The 22,061-nt window shown below is 39.5% G+C and overlaps 1 protein-coding gene across 5 annotated transcripts in view; it reads left to right on the top strand.

Annotated features, from left to right (window-relative positions):
- The first annotated feature begins 1,422 nt into the window (after positions 1-1,422).
- lef1 (lymphoid enhancer-binding factor 1) overlaps positions 1,423-22,061 on the top strand; it is a 43,527-nt gene continuing 22,888 nt past the window's right edge. For 2 of the 5 annotated variants that reach the window (XR_004577909.2, XM_026933034.3), the window contains exons 1-3: positions 1,425-2,356; positions 3,969-4,035; positions 5,619-5,746. Coding sequence is in view for 3 of the 5 variants with exons in the window: in XM_026933034.3 (XP_026788835.1) it covers positions 2,150-2,356; positions 3,969-4,035; positions 5,619-5,746 (402 nt within the window). In the remaining 2 variants the exon portion in view is untranslated. Of the gene's footprint in view, positions 2,357-3,968; positions 4,036-5,618; positions 5,747-22,061 lie in introns of all 5 variants that reach the window. The other 3 variants (XM_026933042.3, XR_004577908.2, XM_026933026.3) reach the window with 3 other exon arrangements.

The raw sequence follows: 22,061 nt of genomic DNA, 5'->3' as shown, positions 1-22,061 counted from the left end.
ATAAGGTTACCACCAAAGAGATAAGGGAAGGTCCAGTTTGGCACCTTATTTTCTGAGAGTGTATGAGATGCAAATCACACTGCTAATACTTTTAAAATAGTCCTTTTGTTATCGTCATTCATAAATTTACAGTAGGCCTACAGAAGATTGTGAACAAATATTGATGCTATTAAATCGAATCGAAATGTATCATATCGTAGCAGATTCAGCGTCATCGTCAAACATTGAATCATTGCCTTATGAATCAAAATCATATTGTATCATCTGGAAGTCTGAGATTTACACTATTCACTAGCCTACATATGGAACTAGGTAGAGAGTTTTACTCCAGAAATCAGAGGTTTGAACATCCGGTGAACTTCTGACATCCCACAATGCAATGCAGTAGTTTACATATAGGTTGTATAGAGAAAGCAGAGACTCTATATAAGCCCTATGCACTTTTAATTAACCCTTTTGTGCACAGTGTCTGCACTTACGAACAGTCAATTTAAGGCTGTTTTTTTTAAAGAACACTATAAAAGGTAAATCACTTCCAAATCATTTGAGATCATCACTGCAATTTAACATAAATCATTATTCGGTGTTCTGTTTCTCTTTAGACTGTTTGTCAATGAAGCAATGCAGCACGTCCATCTTTCAACACAAAATCCAAAATTAAATGTGTATGTAGGTTATGTATATAAACATAGTAGTAGTTCTTTTAAAATAAGTTTCTACATTTTTTTTCCCCACAGAAATCAGCTTCATCATGCAACAGTTCTGAATCGTGCAAATTTTGTACCTGAGGAACATTGTTCAAAGATGATATCTTCTGTCATTATCAACATCATCAACACTGTATATTTTAGACTTCAATGCTAACAGTTTTTGTTTATGAATATGGCTTTTTTTTTTAAATTCAGATATTAGGTTATATCTTTTGTTTCTCATGGTATTTCACATGGACATGGAGAATCCATAGACTTTTTTATTACAAGTAATATTTATTTATAAAAAAATAAACATGCAATTTTAAGTATTAAAAAAAGAATGTGGGTATTTTTTTAAAAATAATAATGTATGCATGAAAGGTTTAATAGGCTATGTCCAAATTAATACACCACCATAGGTGTGGTTACTAGGCTATACGGTTTGAGAAAGTATCCTTGGAGATTTTTATAATAAATCACAAAAAGTGCACATTGGTCATAAGCTTTAAATTTAAACCTCCACCTCCAGCTCCCCCGCCCCTTCCCGATCTGTCCATTTGCCGTTGAGAGATGTATAAACTCTCTCTCCCTCCTTCCTTCCTTCCCTCCCTCCTCCCTTCTTCCTCCTTCCTTCTTACGGGAGTGTCAATCAGAGCGGCGGCGTCTCTTTCATCTCTATCTTCACAGTCAATGCGGGAGCTGGAAGGGGAAAAGGGGAGGAGAGCCGTTGCTACGTTACAGACACGCACGCACGCACGCACGCGCACGCACGCACGCGCGCTCCACAGAGCTGCATATCGCGCGGAGCCGCTGCTTCACTTCGGAACTGTGCTGTCTGGCGCGCGTGCGGCGCTTCCACAACACTGAGTTTGTGGACGATTTCTTTTTTTTTTTTTTTTTGGCTGTTGTTTACCGAAAGTGTCGGGTTGAAATACAAAAAAGATATAAATAAAAGCTGACGTGCAAGAGCTTCGGGGACGCTTCTGAAAAGTTTAAAGTGTAGTTAAAAAAAACCAAAACAAAACAACGACAACAACAACAACTTCGCGTGGTTGTTTGACTGGAGCCGTGCCGGTGAGCTAGTTGGCTAACTATCAAACAAACTTTAAGAGTTTTTCTCTCTTGTTTTTCTCTCAAGAGGACAATTTCAGAGGAGGAAATACACGAACTACGGAGTCGCTTCGTCTGGGGGGAAGACAGCAAGTTTTCTTTGGGTTCATTCAGAAAGAAATTTTTGTTTAGACCCGAGCTGAACACCAGTGTTTTTTTTTTTTCTTCTTCTTTTTTTAAATTTCATCTGGATTTCACGTTGTCAGTTTAGCCTAGTTATTGTAGAAATAGTGCTGCTTGTGAGAGAGACTCCGCGTTCAGGTTGCAGAGAGGTTCAAATTCGTTCATTTGTACTGAAAAGGATTTGAGGTCCTGCTCCAGAAAGTTCCCGGGAGAGGTGCTGAAACATGCCGCAGCTGGCGGGTGGCGGAGGCGGCGGAGACCCGGAGCTCTGCGCCACCGACGAGATGATCCCGTTCAAGGACGAGGGAGACCCGCAGAAAGAGCAGAGCTTCGCCGAGATCACCAACTCCGAGGAGGAGGGAGACCTGGCCGAGCTCAAGTCCTCTCTGGTCAACGAGAGTGAGACGAGTCCGAACAGCAACAGCCACGACGTGAGTCCTCACATTTCTGACTCCCTATCCAACCCACTCCTCAGATCAGTAGTGACTGATGGATAAAAATGTGTGTCTGCATTTCCAGCACTGAGATTTACTGCTTTCTCAGAGTGATTTTGGAGAGCAGAATTCTGTATTTATTCATTCTGGATGCTATTTAGCAACAAATCTCCTTATCGGAGAAACATTTGTTTAGAAATATTATACTTTATCACAACAGTTTCTCTTTTGCTGTTCAAAAACATCTGTTTTTTTTTTTTTTTTTTTTTTACACACCTGGTGCCAATTTGCTACTGAGTTTCAGTTCATTCAAAATGTGAGCACATTCAGCTTAGATGCCTTATTAAGTTAAAATCATATAATTTATAACAACAAAACAGCACATTTTTAATGCCTCCTGTTTTCTATATACTCCATAAATAAATGAATAAATAAACAATAGTGCAACTATTTGCTAATAGAGATTTTGATAAATAAAATTCTAAATACTGCAAAGATTTTAAATTAAATTCTGGCTTGAATAATAATAATAATAATAATAATGATAGTAGTAATAATAATAAATGTTACTGTATTGTAAATTGACTGAATTTTATACTGAAGATTTATTTTACATTTTAAACTGTTTAATTTAATCTACCTTGCTGCTTCTTTGACACACTTATAAATTATTTCTGAAAATATTGTTTGCAGAGACATAACTGCTCTCCATTCCATTTATTATTATTATTTCATTTATTTATTTTTTTAAAAATCTTCTTTACCTCCCATTAACCATTTTAAAATGGAACATTTATTAAAGATTGGACATTTTCTTACTACCTACTTGCCTTTTTTTAAATTTGGTAGTAAAATGTTCTTGAATCTTTATCAAGGATGCGTGGATGCAAATGATCTGGCTTTGTTGCATCCTTTCTTAGTCCTTCTGCCCTTTCTGGAGAAAATGAGATATTTCTAAACAAATGCTACTAATCATAATTGTTAAAATAATAATAAAAAAAGGTCTACAGAATTATTTGTGCAATTCCAGATCTTCAAGACTTTGTTTTATTACGGACTATAAACTGTTTTACGCAATGTGGATGGAGCTTGCCATATTTGCAGGATGTGCTTTATTAGCCGATGTTAATGAAAAGCTTCCCTCCTGACTTGTGTAACATTCAGGGTTAGGAAGTGTCATGAGGAAGAATCAAACACTGGGCTAAATGTTAATTAGAAATTCATTGCAGATCTTTGACTCTAAGCTCCATTTCCCCTCTCTATCACTGCTTCCATGGTTGCAGAAAGTGTGTGTGTGTGTGTGTGTGTGCAGATTTCTTTTATTTCCCAGGTTTGTCTTCTCATAACAAATATGAAGGACAGATTTGGACTGTTTATTGCCAAAAGATAATGAGTGTATATTAAATATTCATCATAGTTATTTCCTTAATGAAACCTGTTAAAAAAAAAAAAAAACAATCGGAAAACCTACAGGAGATGAAACCCTTTGTTTTTTTTCCCCTCTTTCTCCATCACTTTTCATGCTTTTTGTGGTTATATGTGCATCATATGAATATGACCAATTCTCTACTCTCTCTATTTCTTCTTCTTCTTTTTTTTTTTTAAACAGGCAGCTAGACAGTCCCAAATAACCCCAGACTCCTATCATGAAAAACACAGAGAGCATCCGGATGATGGTAAGTGATGCCTTTAAACCAATTTTCACATGACGCACAACTTGTACAGTTAGGAAATTTGTGTTAAGCAAAAGCAGAAAAAGTTCCTTTTATTAAACAGAAATTCTGTTTATACAATTTTCTATTAATATTTTAAGTATATGGTGTCTAGGATTGCTCATCTGCTTCAATTTTGTCAAGAGAAAAACTTTAAATCTACATATTCACAATTTTACAAAGCACTGAAAAATTACTGTCCTTCAATCTTTAACATTTGCCGACCACGTGAAACCGCTTTTATTTATTTTTTATTATATCTTTTAACTCCGTTTTACGTTTGACAAGCTGTTCAATAAGACAAGCAGCAGATTTAGTGCTGACGGCACTCGGCACGTGCCAGTGTGGTGGTCTAGAGGACTCCCACTGACACTCTGGCCTCCACACACACACCACACACACTCCAGCGCTACCATCAGGGACGTGTTGCTGCGGAGTTCATTTGATCTCCACTGATTGCTCGTCAATCTAACGCCTGAGTGTCGGACTTCACAATGGTGGGGCTTGTAGCCCTTTTTGTTCTCGGGTCGTTGTGAATAGTAGCAGACCCCCCCTCTTTAAATCACGAACACGCACATCACCACCCCCGAATCGGTCTCGCTCACACCCCCACCTTCCCTACACAGGAGGCTGTCTTTCTGTCTGTTCTTCCTTTAGAAGCAACCCCCTGTTCCAAACACTTTCTGTCTCTCTTTCACACTGACACAAATACACGAGCACTTTGAGGACCTCCGTAAACAGTCGGGGGTCGTCTGTGTTTTCATACTTCGCGTGTATGTCTGTGTGTTTGAGATACTGTGTGTTAATTGTTGCTAATTGGCACAGAGGGCCTCTATTGTCCTCCTAAAAAAACAGGGCTGTGCTCTGGAGCAGATGAAGGGAAAGACATTTAATAAAATTGTAAGAGAAAGACATTATATAGAGCCATTTACATTTCAGAACATTGAAAGAACAATAAATAAGATAATTTATAATAAGAATAATAAGAACAATAAGTAACTGAAATAGAATCATGTTTTAGATTTAATTCCAAATTTACTTCTATGTTGCAGTGTCATTGCAGGGAGTGATATGATGTTGCTGCTATTTTATTTGTTATTTATCTTTTATTTTCTAATGCAGCATTCATGAGACTGTGCAAACTAAACATTTTATTCTACATGTGAAAAAGTTGTTGAATCTTGAATCGATTCATCTTGAGGTATTTTAAATTTGTAGTCGTTGTCTGAGTAGTGAACATTGAAATTTGTCTTTTATTCCTTTTTGCTTGCTTAAAACGTTAATTCTTTTAGGTTGAGTAAAAAAATTACATTTTTAAAAATATTTTATTATATGTTAGCAAAGAACATGACTCATTGTCATATGAATAACTTCAAGAATTATGAAAGGTTTCCTTTTTCGCTCTTGTTGTAGATTTTGATGTGTATTAGAGGTCCATTTAGCCTTGTTTAAAATGCATTGAAATCATCTTGTGTACTGGATTTTTCTTTCCTTTCTGAAGGCCTCATATTTGAATAAACAAAATAACCACTGTGTCCTATTTCTAGGAAAGCTCCAAGATCTGTACAGTAAAGGACATGCCTACTCTGCTTACCCAAGTTACATCATGATGACCAACATGAACAACGAACCCTACATGAACAACGGCTCGCTCTCGCCTCCCATGCCCAGAACGGTGGGTTTTGCTTAGTCTTTCTCATTTGCTGTAGGACAAATCACAGAACTAGTTGCTGCTAGTGTCCCTGAACTTGTAATTTTAAGTATGGTGTTTTCAGTTGATATTTATTGTGATGGGTGTGATGTTGAGTAGGATGAATTGGCCAGTTTGCCTCGTGTTGTGATTGAGGACTTGGCAACCATGTGCTGATATTTATAAGAGAAATACTCATCATACCACTCTGGCTTCTAGCATGCTGCATAATGTTTGTGGTGTTGTCTTAAAATTGATACACAGTTAATGCATCCAGTTTAAAAGTAAGTTTAGTTTGATGCTCTACATAATCTATACATAGTCTTTCTTTCTTTGGTGCTACTCGCTCTCCGTCTGCTCAGTCTCATTGCAAATTTTCAATGCCTGCAAAAAAGACGCAGGACATGCAAGCAGCTGTCCACTCTAATCCTGTTTGGAGGTTTTGTATGGAGAACAGTCTGGCAGTGGCCCCGTGCCGGGGACGGGCACCCGCCGCAGGCTAACGTGCGAGCTCATCTCTGGCATTGTTCACACAGCTCCAGCCTGCGTGTGCTGATACTGAGCAAATGCACGGACGCTGTTGGGTGTTGAGGGGTAAAGTTAGCGAGGGAGTCCAGCTGTGATGAAACATTGTTTTGCGTGAGAGGGCACCTGTACATCACAAGGTGTTTTTTTTTTTTCTCCCTCCCCCTCTTAAATATGATGTAGGAAGCATGAAGCACACACTTTTGGCTGTGTCTGGTGTCACATGATTAGTGTTGTATATGGGATGTCTGATTTTCTATTTATTTTATTTCAGTCTCGCCGGTAAAAACCAGTTCAGTGACATTCGTGTGCAATACTGCTGTAAAAAAATTTTTCCAAACAATTAGCCAACGTCAGACACGCATCTCTGAAGAGATCCCAGAAGTTGAGCAACACAAATGACTGTATGCGTTTTCCTCCTTCCCTCACATTCTCCTTCGACTCAGATACGTCGACACAGTATCTCAAGCCTGGGATCAGTTTTCTCCAAGATCAAAGGCGCTAGTCAACCCCCCCTTTCATTCCCTGAAGTTTGGATAGATTTCCATTGGCCATGACATTCCAGTGCCTGACACACACCCAGTCAAGGGTCGGCGGGTTTTCCGCTGCTCAGCAGATTTGCTCCGCTGCTACCTGACTGTGGGAAGGTACCAGGCTGTGAGTTTAGTGAGGAAGAAAGCAGTGGTGAGATTTAAACGCTCCCTCAGGCTGGCTTCACTGACCCGTGCTGCTATTAGCTTGCCAGTAGCTGTGACCCATGGAGTCTGCGCATGTTGCTCTGACGTAGAGCTTCTCTGATATCATGAATTCTGGAAATGATATCTGAGATCTACCTACAGGTCATTAGCAAATCTTTGCATCACTGTGTATATCAGAATTGAAGCTATAATCTTGACCATTTTTAGTCATTTGCCACTTAATTACTGTTCCTTGTTCTTATAAATGGGGAAAATTCATTAAGTATGGTCTCCAGAAAGGAAAGGATGAGGAGAAAGAGGAAAAGAGAATATGAGAGAGAGAGAGGGTGGTGAGAGGTTGGGTTTTGTTTGGCAGCGTGCTGAGTTCCTGTTCCTTTCGTGGCATGTTTAGGAGCGATCAGCAGGAGGTCGCGTGAGGTTTTACTGTTCCGTTTTGGGTTATTTAAAGTGACTGAATGTGCAATGGTTCATGTTTCTTCATAAGCCACTCACCAAAAGGCGGCGGTGGAAGTATACGAAGGCAGGGCAAAGCAATCTGGTGCTTCATTTCATCATTTTCATGCCTTGGAGGGCCTGTTCAGAGAAGAACTTACAAGTCTGGTCTGTAATCCATCAATTAGCTAACACCTTACTACGGGCACGCTGCCAAAAATTGCGCCTCGGCTTTTATAGTGACAGTTTTTATATTTATTTTACAATATTTTGGAAGTTGATGCCATTTTGAAACCTGTGGCTCTTAATAGGAGCTAAAGAAAATCATACAGTTGGCCAGCAGTACAAAAGGAAATTTAGGACAGTATTTACTTTTTTTAGTATGATTTGGCACATCATCCAAAATAACACACTGTGGTTCGTCGTTCGAGTGGGTTGGGGTTTTCAGTGCCTATTTCCTACCAATCCAAGCTTGGTGGATAAATTCCTGTAATTGCTAATTTGCTGTTTGATTGTAAGATTGTGTAGGATGTTGGTGGTAGTTCAGAGGTCAGGCTTGTCCCTCCCACATCCCCCTGCCCCATTATGACTGGAATCTGGCGATAGATCACACGCGCTCTCACACTCTCTCCTTTGATGTGGGACATGACGGATTTCTTCCTCAGGGTGGACGTGCCGTGGAATGACAGCCTCCCCTAACCCTGGCTTACCTAACGAGATTTAACACTACCGTTAACCGTGCTTCTTTTCTTCACTGGCACTGCGGTGTCAATGTCAGCAAACCACATTTCCCAGCAAGCCATGCTTCCTGAGTATGGGTTGGTCTCGCTAATGCCTTTTCATTAGGGTTGCCAACCGTCAAGGACTGGCTTTGAGACTCAAGGAGTTGGCTGTGGCCTTGTGGAATTATTTAAAAAATATCAGTCATTTAGGGTTGGTGGGAATAAAATACATGAATGACAGAGTTACTACTGTAAATAGAAAAAACAAGCCTTACTGGAGTGCCAGATTAACGGCTCTGTACAGAATGCATTTAGATGGAGTAGGCAGCTGTATTTATCACTGTGTTTTTGGTAGCTCGTGTATTGTGCTATTCAAACAGCTGATTCGTCTTAATGCTTCAGCAGATGGCATGGTTGTTTAACTGATCGAACTCTGTTCAACATCAACCACTTATTATTGTGTATAATCGCTTCACTTAACACTAACATTTTTCATGGCATGACTTTATCTTCTGCACCCTAGCAGATGGTCTGCATTGAAAAACATGTCTTTATATTAGTTAATGTGATGTAAGAAATAAAACACCTCGGAACTTGCTGTTCGTAACGTTACCACCCTGAATTTGATTATTTTTTAATAACAGCATGTTCAATAGTGTATTTATTCCGCTTATACAACAGCAATTTGTGAACGATTGCAAGTTTTCATTTGCTATTGAATGACACGTCATGCTTTTGAACCATTCAAATAATGGATATAAACAGTCGTTTCCTCACCAGCCTCTCATTTTTCGCACTGTTAAAGTTAATAAGGCAAAAAACAAAACAAAACAAAAAAACAGCTTGTCATCTTTCAGATACTGGAAAGACCAGAGTTCTGTCCTGAAGACTTTCTCATGGAAGAAAACTTGTTACAAAGCACTGACACTGGACATTTGTCCATAAGCGTTAAACAAACAAGTTTTATTTATTTATTTTTTTTAAGATTTATTATTAGATTATGCCTTAGATTATGTGGAGCGTACAAATCCCTGTGAATGAGTTTTTACAATAGAAATGATAATGTATTAGAATGAGTGCATTAATATAAACTCGTGATTTGAATTACAGTTGCCACTACTGTCAGAGCTGCTTTCAGAATTCAACAGCGCTGTGGTACAAATCATATTCGTACATGACATGCACGTAGACTGTAAACATACTGAAGCATTTTATAGCACTGAGGTGCTCATTTCAATTCTGTCTTACTTTACAGTAGCAATAAAGACTCCACACATGCAGTGAGTCAGTGAGGAGGGTCACAGAGACGGCCATGTCATCTGCAGAGCAGGTCTGAACACACAGACCTCACAGTGTGTGTGTGTGTGGCAGCCCGCAGGCCTTTGAAGTGCTGATGCACATTCAGGCTTTATAAACAAAGCCATCGATACTCCGTCTCCATCCAGCACTAAACACTGCTCTATTGAATCCATGTGGCTGAGGGCTTTTTTATTTTTGAGAAAGAGAGAATGGGGGGTGAGAAAATAAAGTATATATATTTTTTTTTAATTTATTGAAGCGGTTTGAAATGGTTGTGTTAAAGCCGTTCACCTGAGTGTCAGAGAGTTGTAATTTGTACGTGGTTAGTCTGGTGGTGTTAAAAGGAAAACATTCTCTGGAACTAGCAGCAAAGCTCTGCTGCATTTTAACTGCATCCAAATTTTCCTAATCAGCAGTGTAGTGATGTGATCCTGGACTGCAATGGTGGACCGGTATCTGATTTAATATATTTTCAGATCTAATTGCCTGGCGTATTTAACAGAGGGAAACAAACAAAAAAATCTAGCATCTGGGTTATTTTCACATCACTACATTACTGATTAGGAAAATTTGGATATATCATATTGGTCAGACTTGTTGAATATTGTAACGCCACAGTGTTCAACAGGGCTGACCAATATGATAGAAATCTGATATCGTGATAAATTACATTATAATACACATTTCTGGAGTATCATGGGTATCAGCACTTTTAAACTCCTGCATCTGTACAACTTTATTAATATTTATTGTAACAAGTACTCTTGATAAACAAGTGATTTTTGCAGACTGTACATTTGAAAAATTTTATTGAATTTATATTTTCTGTAAGTTTTTTATTTGGTAATACTTCCTGTCTGGCACTTTGTTAGCAAGCCTAAATATCGTTATGCATATTGTGTATCATTTAGTATAGCAGTTTTGTTTCAAATTCAGTGTGCTTGTTAGCAAAAAAAAAGAAAAGAGAACCTTTGGAGTCAGCGTGGATTTGCAGTAACTAGTATGCTATCAGACTACTGTCTACCCACTCTCTCTCTTCACCTCAGAGGTCTCCAGATTTTTCACTCCTCAGGACTTGAGTTTGAGTCTGAAAGTCATAAAGTTGCTCTGTGTTTTGTTCTGCATGCTGCTTGTATTCACACGGCTTCTTGTTGTGACTTGGCGACTACGTGTGACCTCCGGTAAACGCCTGGCGAGGCGTCTGCTAAGCCCCGCGCTGTTTCCACTCATTTGTCAGGCAGGCTCAAGTGTTTGTGTTGCATGTTTTCTTATGTCTGTTTTGTTCTGATTGCTGTTTCCTCAGATGACCGAAAATTCTGTTCTGTTCATGTTGAACATTTGTCTAGTGCAAAGCGACTTCCGCTTTGACATTAATCCTGTGTTCCGGGTGGTGATCGGTAAATTGGGACAGATTCAGCTTGTTTTTGGTGACTTTGTATATTGTAGAATGACAGAAACGAGAATGCTTGACATGCGTGATGTCAGATGCAGCAGTGATAAAGGAGATGCTTGAGCTGCGGACTTGTACGTTGACAGATATGGGACTCAGTGGGAGGTGTGTGTGTGTGTGTGTGTGTGTTTTAAACCCCAGTTCTTCTCTGAACTTCAGACGCTGGAATAAGCAGCCCCACGTCCCCTCAGTGGCACAGATGATCAATGACGACTGCAGCACAAAGTTGCAGTTCTTTCTTTTTTAACTTCTCTCTTTTTCAGAAGCTCATTAGTTTTTTGCCCGTCTCTGTGGGTGTGTGAGAGTTAAAGAGGCTCGCGTGCTCTGAGGAGCCGACAGCACTGAAGTATTCATGCTCAGTGCTGGAAGAGTTCGATTCTGGCCTCGGCTGAATTGCAGTACAAAGGGACTGCTGCCACCAGGCTTTATTAGCCTGCTGCTTTAATGGATGTATGGATACAGCTGCCTTTTTTCCCCTTTCTCGCTCTCTCAATTTTTTCTGACTCTACTAGCACATTCAAGTCTTTTTTTTCCTTCTCCCTCTTTTCCTCTCTCTTGCGGTTTGCTATCAGTTCATTTTTGTGTGGTCTCCATCATGAAAAAAGAGAGAAAAAAAGGCCTGTTCTTTGAATGTGAAAAGAGCCTGTCTTTAATTTTTGGGAAACTCATAAAAGTTTGTCGCTCCTTTCATATTGGCCACAGAATTGAAAACAAATGCTCCCCTTTCTCCCCCCGTTCCCTTTGAACTGCCCAATTATGGAGTTGTGAAAATAAAAATCACTCTGTCGATCTCTCTCCTTCCCTCTCTCACACTAGCGCATGCTTCTCGCATTCTCTTTATTCCACGCGGGTTTTCTTTTTTGCTTTTGCCTTTCTTTCATTTTTTGTCTTTTATATCACCCCCCCTTACTGTCTCACTCTTGTTTTGAAGAAGTGGGGGGGGGGTCACTGATGTCAAAGTCAAAACCAAGAGCATTAAGAAAACCGGCGGAATGCAATCCAGCTGCAATCCGACATGACTCTGGAAAATGGGGCTGAGGAGCAGAGAGGCTCACTGTATTCCCAGAGTGCCGCACTGCTCGCGGCCTTGCCTTTGATCTCTTCAAAGCCTCCTGCCTCCGACTAGATGGAGAGTCTTGGCTGCTGTTCGTGAGCGAAAGAGAGAGAGAGAGAGAGAAGGGGGTGGAGGGGGGAATTAGAAAGGGGGGAGGGGGAGGAGAGTTGTGTGTGTTGGAAGGAGGATGAAAATGAGGGAAGAGAAAATGAGAGAAAGACTGTCTTTTTTTCCGTTCCAGGCTGAAATCCATCAGTGCAATTACGCATGGCTTCTGATTAGTGTCTTGGTTACCTGAGCGCTCGTGTCTCTCGCATCACTGAGGCTGACACTCACTCACGAATGGTGCTAGAGGTTCAGGACAGAGGCAGTGTGTCCCGTTGTTGTCCAGCAGAGCAGAAAACGGGGGCACGATGGACCGATTACACATGCAGATGTCCCCATATTTATCTTTGCTGATGTTTTGGAGGTGCAATCGCTGTGGGCCTCCTGAGGCTCATCCAAGCCCCGGCTGTCCACCTCTTGCGCTGGCATCCCACTCCACTGACCCCTAAGTGACCCGAATATGCAAATCCAAAGCATATCTGAATGGCTTGAGGTTTCGATAAAGACACATGAATGAAACACACTTTCACACACCTGATTAAGGGTGAACGTGAACAAAAGTGAAAATCCTGTTAGGTTTGAGCTAGCATTCAGCCAGAACGAGACCGAGCACAATTCCCAGGAAATCATCTGGAGGATGAGTGTGAACAAAAGCCAATAAATTAACAGGAGAAAGAATTATTGATGCTGACACATTTTGAGGCAGGTGATTTGAAATCTTAGCACAATGACATGACCACATAGGGGAAAGCTCTGGAAACATCATATAAATACACGGCAGTCAGGAGACTTCAAGAATGCAACACGTTATGTTGTAAGTAATGAAAAAATTCAGGTGATTCGATAAACTCAAGTGTTTAAACTGTTTTTATCAGGATGTATGCATCCACATTTGCAGTAAAAGTCTTGTTACACAGAATGTGGTGTGGGGCAGGCGATATGGCAAAAATACATCACGATTCACAAAAGCATTTCTATGATACATGATGTGTATCATGATATATAGCTTTGCTCACAAACTGCCAGTAGTGTTGATTTAAAAAAAAAAAAAAATGATTCCATGATTTATATGTCTACAAAAATAATTTTTTTCTTCTTTTGTATATACGTTTGTACAAATATACTTTTTAAGTACAAATTAAAAATATATTTAACACTGAGGGGAAAAAATTGGACATTTCACTATTTTAAAGACTAAGTACTAAAAATCAAATCAGTTGCTATGGCAGTTTGTAAAGGACAAAAGATACAAAAAGATATTACACTATCCAAAATATCGGAGAAAAGTGAATTGTGACTTAATTTATCACAACATCGATATTGTATCGTCGTATAACAAACCTCACATACAGCAAATTGGGTAGAGTTTTTTTTAATGGCTCGAAGTTTAAAGCCCAAACATGACCCATAAAGATAGATCAATATCATCTCCCTGTCTCCTTTCCAACTACCTCAAACTGTTGCTATATACACTTTTTGTTGATAACCAGTCAGTGCCTCTTCATGTAGGCGAGTTGTTAAGGTTCATCAAGCAAATGGATGTAGACGTGTTTTGATGTTATCTTTCATCTCTGAATCCGTGTTCTAGCTTTATTGAGCTTGCCTTATTCGCTAATTGATTTGGACTTGCATAAATCAGGTCTGGCCAATAAGCTCTCGAGTGTTTGGTCACAGGTTCACTGAGCGCTCAGGTGCCCTTCTGAGGTGCTTAGTGTTTTTACAATATGAGACAGATGAGCTTGAGATGGACTATTAGAACGGGCAATATGATGAATTAATATGCATTTCAGTATTGTTCTAAATGATCACAATACAGTTTTCTTGGATAACATGGGTGTAACATTTTTTAATCAAACTCTGATGTTAAAATTTAAACCGTTAAAATTTTATGACCTTTTTTGTAGACATTAAATGAGCTCAGTGTTTTGCAGATTTGTAATTAAATGCAACACCACTGTTTGCTCTTAGTTTATCAAACCTATACATTGTGTATCACAGAAATGTCTTTAGGTATCGTGATATAATATTTTTTGTCATATCGCTCACATCTACACGGTATCGTCCTAGCTTTTAGCTAATGGAGACAGAGAGAGAGAATTTCTCTCTCTCATGCACTTTGGCTCTCCCTCTTGTGCTTCTCTGTCTTTGGCATCTCTGTCTCTGTCATTTGCTATTATTTTTCTTTTTCACTTTGTACTTTTTTCCTTTCTGTTGTGTCACTTTGTCTCTTCTTCAGTTACTTTATTTTTGTTCTTCTGCTTCTTGTTACTATACGGTTGTTTCGCATCTCCTCTCTCTGCTGGTGTCAGAGTCTGGGAGTTAGTGTTTCTTTGTTTATCTTCGTCTGTCCTTGGATGCAGGATGATGAAATGTTTAAAAGTTTTCGGCAAGAGAATGTGTGCGCGCGCGTGTGTGATCGGGGTACTTTTGTGCCGCTCGGCTCCTTGATCCCTCATTACAGAGGCTGTTAGCGGAATTTCTGCTTTTCAGTCAAAATGTAGATGCAGTGAAGAAATTCTTTGTTGATTTTATTTAAGAGCAGTTTGGAGGATAATGGGGAAAGACAGACTTTCTGAAATGCAAACACTTGAACAGAAGTTGAGATTTGTATATAATTAGTAAAGCAGGTTTATACTGCAGATATTTGTGGCTTATAAGTCTCATCTGTGTGAAGCTTTTCATGTTCATGTTAGAGAGGCGAGTGGCATTTTAAGGTACCTGCCAACACACACACACACACACACACACACATACTGCATCAATCTGACCTGGCCTGAGAGATTGAGACAAAAGTGCAATACAAGCAATACAAAATTATGTATTATTATTCTAGTTGTGTTAAAGTCCAATAAAAAACACTCACTGCTTATTGACCTCAGTCTCTTTGAAAAGGCAACCCTGCATTGACGGTTACATGATATTAGACTAGGAGTGGTTATATGCCAAACAAAGGCACAGTATCATGATACTAGAAGAGTTTTTAATGTTGCTTTATAACAGTTTTGTTAAACGTTTTGCTAGAAAAAGTTTTGTGACATTTGAAAACTTAGAAAAATGAAACACCTATTACTTACAATCTGCTCATCTGTTGGACAGAAAACATTTTTCTTCTTTTATTTCTTTACCACCTGCTTTACTTTTAGTTCTCTACAGTGGGTACAAACACGTTTTTTCTTTTTTCACTGAGAAATTGTATGACTCTTATTGCTTGGCCTGCAAGTTTTTTCCATCACCAACCAGCCCTCTTTCTTTATCTCCCTTTAAAATCGCATATTGGCAAAAGAAAACAAAGGCCTTGTGCACATCCTTCAGTCGTTGTGATTGGCCTTGTTCCACACAGGGCCGTGTTTCGTTTGCTTTGGCCCCTGACAAGTCACTGAGGCGGTTCTTCAAAAGTATCAACTGGGGGAGGTGCTCGTCGACTCTCAAGAGCTTGTTGAAGTGCTCTGTCGTCATACAAGGGTGGGGAAAAGGCATTTGTTTAAAGTAAGTGTGTGTGTGTGTGTGTGTGTGTGTGTGTGTGTGTGTGTGTGTGTGTGTGTGTGTGTGTTTTCACTGGATAATCCCAGCCTGAAAAGCAGTTGTGCTGGGGCTAACTAGCTAATCCTCCACAATGCGGCCTGTTAGTAGTGCAACATTGTCCTACCCACTAAAGCCGTCCCCAGAGGAGGGAGCAGCGGGAGTGAGAGTTTTTGGGACAATGTCCTTTTTGCTTTTTTGTCCTTGTTGTGCACAACAATGACAGAATAGACATTCGATGAAGAATGCGTCGTCATTAAGTAATTCTGAGATTTTTTTTGTACCAAGCACACATTACACACCTGGACATAAAGGCTTTGTGGTTGCAGGTCTGTGTGGGGGCTGATCATGGGTGGAGACTGAAAAGGGGAGGTCTTTACTCAGGTGGCTCAGGGCCACAAGTTCAAATGGATGGAGTTTTTCAATGCCTTTCCTTTTTTAATAAAACAAGAGGCCTTGTTGCAAAGCTTCATAATGTCTTTTGATGAACTGAGTAGCATTGCGGGCATGTGAATGCAGGATTTTTTTTTTTTTTTTTTGCCCTTGGTGCTTTACATTGTTCATTATCCTGTCTCACACTGGCCCCATTCACATATGCACTTTTATGTTGGAATTTAATGGCAATTAATCAGGAAGGGGTTAAGTGTGAACACGAGTCTAAAAGCTGTCAAGATGGACACTTTAGTGCTTGGGAAATTATCAGGAAGCTTGTGTGAGCAGAAGCGATACATTACTGGAGATGCTGACATCTTGATGACTTTATCCTGTGACATGTTGTCACCTTTTTGAGGCAACTGATTTAGGACAGCAGGACGAAACGTGTAAAGCCAAAAGCGAAGAAGAAGAATAAAAATGTCTGGAAAATTGGAGCAATTTATATATGAAAGAGCTGTTGATAATCTGTGCCATTGAAATAAATGCTTACAGGATGTGTCAAGAATGAGCCAATCATTAGTTGACTCTGAGAACATATATAGAAAATCGTAAATAGAGAAGATGCAGGTGCTAAACAAGCTGGAGTGTTTGAATCATTTATGTCACATCCTGTCTAATAGGAATTTTATGATAATTTCTTGTAAAATTACAAACCTGTTGACATGGTGGTTATTTTTTAATAAGGTGTAGCCATGAATTAATATATTAAGGCAAAGAGTTACATTTCTCATAGACTAATTTTGTGGCCAGGAAGCACTTAACCTGTGGCAACTGTTGCATTTTAAACTGAGTGCGACCAAGAAATTAATGAATTAGACTATTGTGGAAACCATAACTGTGGAGATTGATTGATCACATTACACTTTACCATATTGGAATTTCGCATAAACCCTTACTGAAGTCACTGGTGTTGCGACATGGCTATACCCTTAGCCCATGTCACCATAAACAGATTTTCAAAGTGGATAGACTTCTCTCTCATGTGATTAGTCTTACCTGGATACTTTGATTTGTACAGAAGAAGTGCTGCTGTAATCATAAAGACCATGCTGTGCTCATCCCAGGACTCTTATTCACAATCTGCTCATATTGAACATCCATTCAACACACTGTACTGTTTTACTTTATAGTATACAGTTGTAGAAGAGTGATGATTTGTGATGTATAATCTCACTATCTGGTATGAAGTGGATGGGTTTCATTTTGTGTGTGGATCTTCTCAAGGTTTCCTATTCGTGTATTCTCAGGGAGTTTTTCCTTTCCACTGTCATCTCTGGTTTGTTCATTAAGGATCTAAAACTACATTTCTGTAAAGCTGCTTTGGGACAGTATTAATTGTTAAGAGCACTATACAAATAAAATTCATTCTCATAAGATGATTAATTGAAGTCCATGAGTCATGTTAAGTCTTACATTCCACAGCATATTCAGTCGTGGGCTCAAGTTACATAGTCCTTCGTAGCCATGAGGTTTTATTTTACATAGAGAAATTTGTGGCTTCAAAATATTAAATTGTGACCTCGATAGAATCATTTGTGGTTACATCTTATTTAAAAAAATCACCTCAGCAAATCTGTATAAAATACTGTTTGGATAGTGCAAGTTTGTATGTTACAGGCTTGACTATAGCTTGAAAGTTACATGTTAAGGTATGACAAGAATGTCCCAGGATTTGAGACTGAAAACGTGATCAGTAAGCCAGTGGTGCCATGGTTGTAAAAACTAGGTCACTATCCTACAACAGAGATATTTGCATCTCCCCAGTCTTTAATGTGCACATAGATGCACATACCACAGTGTCACCACCACATGTCAAACATTAACCTGAAACCAGCCCTGCTGCTCAGAGGGACAGAGAATGAGAGGATTGAGCATGAGAGGAAGAGAAAGGCCGCCATACTGGTAGTGGTATAAAGCCGTCTGCGGGCTCCATTCTCCCCTCACTGCCGGTTTCCTCAAATCCAGAGTGACAGGCATTCACATGCAGACTGCTGAGTACCTGTGTGAACGAGAGTGCAGCACTATCAACACACAGCAGGCACGTCCCTCCCTCTTCCTCAGCACCATCACCTCAGTGTCTGCCAAAAGGTGTTTAGCGCCTCTCTATCTCTCTCTCTTTCTCTCTCTCACTCACAGTCTCTCTCTCACACACACGCACACTCCACTCCATCCACTCTCTGACTCTCTCACTGCCCTTTTGCCTTCCTCTTATTCATTCTTCTTACATTTTATTATTACTGGATGGTAGGAAGCAGCTAACTAGAGAAACAAATCTACTAGGAAACAGTTACTGTCCCAGAGTTATCTTTTATTCATTTACATACACTCATAGCTCATTTGATAGCATGTTTAGCTCTAAACCCCGGCTAAATGGATGAAATGCAACGTTACAGCTGCCGAGAACGATGGCTATAAATAGCTCGGATAGAAAGCTGGCACCGGCCATGAAGAGGGAGTAACCACTCGTTCATTCATTTGTGCCTCATCGAGGTCACGGAGGCTGTAGAGATCAGTAAAGACGATCGCTCTTGTTTCTCTGATCTGCTTGTGTGGCTTTTTGAAAGGGGTTGGTTCAACCATGCTGGGTTTTTATTAATTAATTGTGTGTGTTCGCACGTGTGTGTGTGTTTGGTCAGTAGGAGCAGCCGGGCCTGCTGACTGGGTTGCTCCAGTGGAATGTTTGACCTTTCGGCAGTGCTTTGATGTGACCAGGCCCTGCTGTGCTAATGAGCTTCAGGCTGCAGGGGGGCCAAGAACTCGGCCAAACCCTCTCAAAACCCCACACAACCCAATCAGACGCTTGCCCAACCTTCATACACCAATAAACATCCACACAGAGTCCACAAGGCCTCTATTCAGCCACTGAAAAACCACAACAACCAAAGAGCCCCACGTGACACAAATGACTAAGCGGAGTCTTAAATAGATTAAAAACCAGCATCACTTTGCAATGTAGCGTAATTAGCTTCAGAGAGCAGTTTGATGCATGCCAGTTACATAAAAAACATTTGAACTGATGCCTTTGGTCAGGTATCAAGCTCTCTGCACAATATATTTGCTCAGTCATTGTTGCAGTATTGGCTTTTTAATATCGATATCACCGAAGTCTTCAAGATGCAAAGCTTGCTGACCAATCAATTCCTGATGAGCTTTTAGTGGATATTTTTCATAAATTGTCACATTACCATGGTAAAAATGGCAATACATTGGTGAGCTTTAAACATGAAGTTACAGATTTGTGTGTGTTTGTAATATTATCCAAATGTGATAGTTTGAGCTATATTGTACATCTTCATAAATGAACATCCAGCCATATTCATGGTCAGTTAAATAGCTTTCCAAAAATCCTGGTTTTGATCTAGATCCCTAATGACTAAGCCAGAGATGAGGAAAAACACCCTGAGATGGAGTAAAGAACGTCTGAAGTTGAAATATAACACACACAAAAACTAATTTTAAAGCCTTAAAGTTCATCCTTGCAAAGTATTTTGGTTCACGCTGAAACATACACAATGATACCATCAGATAATGTTGAAGTAATTTCAGTTCATTTAGCAGTGACTTTTTGGCAAGAGGAGAAACAGTAGCTGTGTTTTGCTTTGATTTTGGCAGCAAGCTACTAAAACGTGTCTGAGTTCATTTCTGATTTATTGTTAATGTCTGTCAGTGCAGTAGTGCCTGTGCTGGTCATGTGACCTGGTCCTGTGTTGTGTTAATGATGAAGCACAGATGGGCTGTGTTTTGAAATGACATTAACTAAACTCTTCCAAAAGCAGTATTTATTGTGCAGTGTATAAACATATTTCCAGTTTGCTAAAGATGCCTGGATGATGTAATACTCTGACCAAATTTCCTAATATGCAGCCAGGGCTGTTTTTATGTACTTCAGCAAAGATCATTGGTATATTGGGGTATTTTTGCTGTTCAATCATTCATTCATTTATTTCTTCATTTTCTTTGTGTTCCACCTGGTGGCAGTTCCTCCTGGGGAATTCCCATATGTTTCCACACCAACTGAGATATACCTTTAGTTAATTTACTGCCTAATATATGAAAAAGCTAATGCTAAACATCAGCTAATTGCAGTGGATACATAGCTTGTTGGTCTGTTATTGTGACTTTATATGCCAAATTATTATGGTTTCATATTTTTTTTCCCTCAACAGCTTCTTTGATTTTCAGCTGTCTAACTTAATACATGAAATTATCTCTCTATGATAACTGTGCCTGTACTCTATTTACATTGCTCGCCTGTCACAAAACGGAGGCTAAAGCCAGCTCTTGACTGCCTTAAAGCCTTTCTTTGTAATATCATTACATTATATCTGACATTAACCACCAAGTTAAAACAGTAACTGACCAAAAATACTGACAAGTAGTCACGTGATTGTGTGGTTTAGGCCTCCTAAATCACGTAGGACTACATTGGAACAGTAAGAAGAGTACACTTTTCTGTAGTCCTTCTGAGGGAATGCTTAAAACTTGGCACCAAAGTGTTTACTGAAATTTTTTTAAAAGTCTGACTCCTACCCACATCAGCAGAAACTTTGCCCAGTCCCCTTAATTCACACAGTTAATATTTTGTTTGCACTTGCAGTAGTTTGTAATGAACTTTCTATTTCTGTTCTCAAAATCAAAACAATTTAATGTTTTTAACCACAAAGGCCTTAACGAAGATGAATGAATGAAAGCACAGCACCACAAGATCCCCCTATATGCGCTCATGTTAATGAACGATTCTTTGTCCTTAGAGCTTCATATCTGAGCGCCCGCATGAAAGTAAAAACCACCCGCTCTTGCAACTCCCGATGCACACCTGTACTTGAACCCTTAATTATCCAATGAAGCCCTAAAGAACCCCTTTTCTGAAAGTGTATATATTAACTTTTCAATTCATTTGTAAATATTTTTCTAGTTAAAACCTAGAACTTGTCAAGACATTTAAAATTCAGCTTAACTGGCTTGGCACTTCTTACAAGACAGGTTCTTCAAGGGCTTTTAAAGAGTTCATTGGATAATTAAGGTGTTTGCCTCCTAAAATGTACAGTTGTAGGTTTTTACATAAAACCTTTAAGAGATTCCCAGAGGGACAACCAAAAACTCTTCTAAAACCTTAAGGGTTCTAAATTTTCTAAGAGTGTACAGTTTTTACTGGTGCTGCGTACAGTATATGACATTGTGAACACAGTTGGTGATGTTTGGCTTCCAACTGGAGTCTGAAGTCACTTCCAGCAGCTGAGTGACTCTGTATGACTCAGTAACTGAGGGGAAAAAAACACAAGTCAGTATGATAGATGCTGTAATCACTATACAAGGCTTTAATGTTTAACATGTGTCAGTTTTGTGACAATATATGGCTAGATTTTTTTTTTTAGGTTTTATTATGAGCAGCTTTCATCAGTCATGAGAAATGAAACATAAATGTGGGTTTTTTAAAGATTCATCATATGGATGGCATGTTAAGCTTTCTGGTCATCTGAGGACAGTCTGTTTAACTTGTCTGTTGAGTGGATGGAAGAAAAGATCAACTGCTCAGAGCGAAGAAAGACTAGGAAGCCCTTCATTGATGTGAATATTTTTTCACCCTCCTGGGCAGGCTTTCTAATGTTTATTTTTCCTCTTACTGTACCTCTTTTTTTTTTTTTTCTCCCCTCAGTCTTTCTTACTCACTCTCTGTCTGTCTCCCTCCGTCTTAACTCACTCACTTTTTCTCTGTCTCATTACCCAAGGCGCGTGGCATGTGCCGCAAGTCTTCCTTTCTTCTCCATTAATTGGGTTTGGTTACATTAAGGCCTTTGGCCAAAAGGCTGTCCTGCCAATAACACATTCCATTTTCAACACTCTAGTGAAGACGGCAGGCTTTGCTTGTTTTCTCAAATGCTAATTGGTTATTTATTTAAGCATCTAATTTTATGGTTATATCCCAAACAAGTGCATTGGTGCTCTGTGGCTTGTTGGGATGCTTTGAAGATACCAGGCCAGTAGAATGGTGTGTGTTCACCTTTTGTTGTGTAAAGGTCATGCATTCCTGCTGATCTGAGCGGGAACACCTGGCCTGGTC

The sequence above is a fragment of the Pangasianodon hypophthalmus genome, chromosome 3, assembly GCF_027358585.1.
Source record: "Pangasianodon hypophthalmus isolate fPanHyp1 chromosome 3, fPanHyp1.pri, whole genome shotgun sequence".
Lineage (NCBI taxonomy): Eukaryota > Metazoa > Chordata > Actinopteri > Siluriformes > Pangasiidae > Pangasianodon > Pangasianodon hypophthalmus.
The sequence above is the reverse complement of the archived record's forward strand: the minus strand, read 5'-3'. Positions and strand labels throughout refer to the sequence as shown.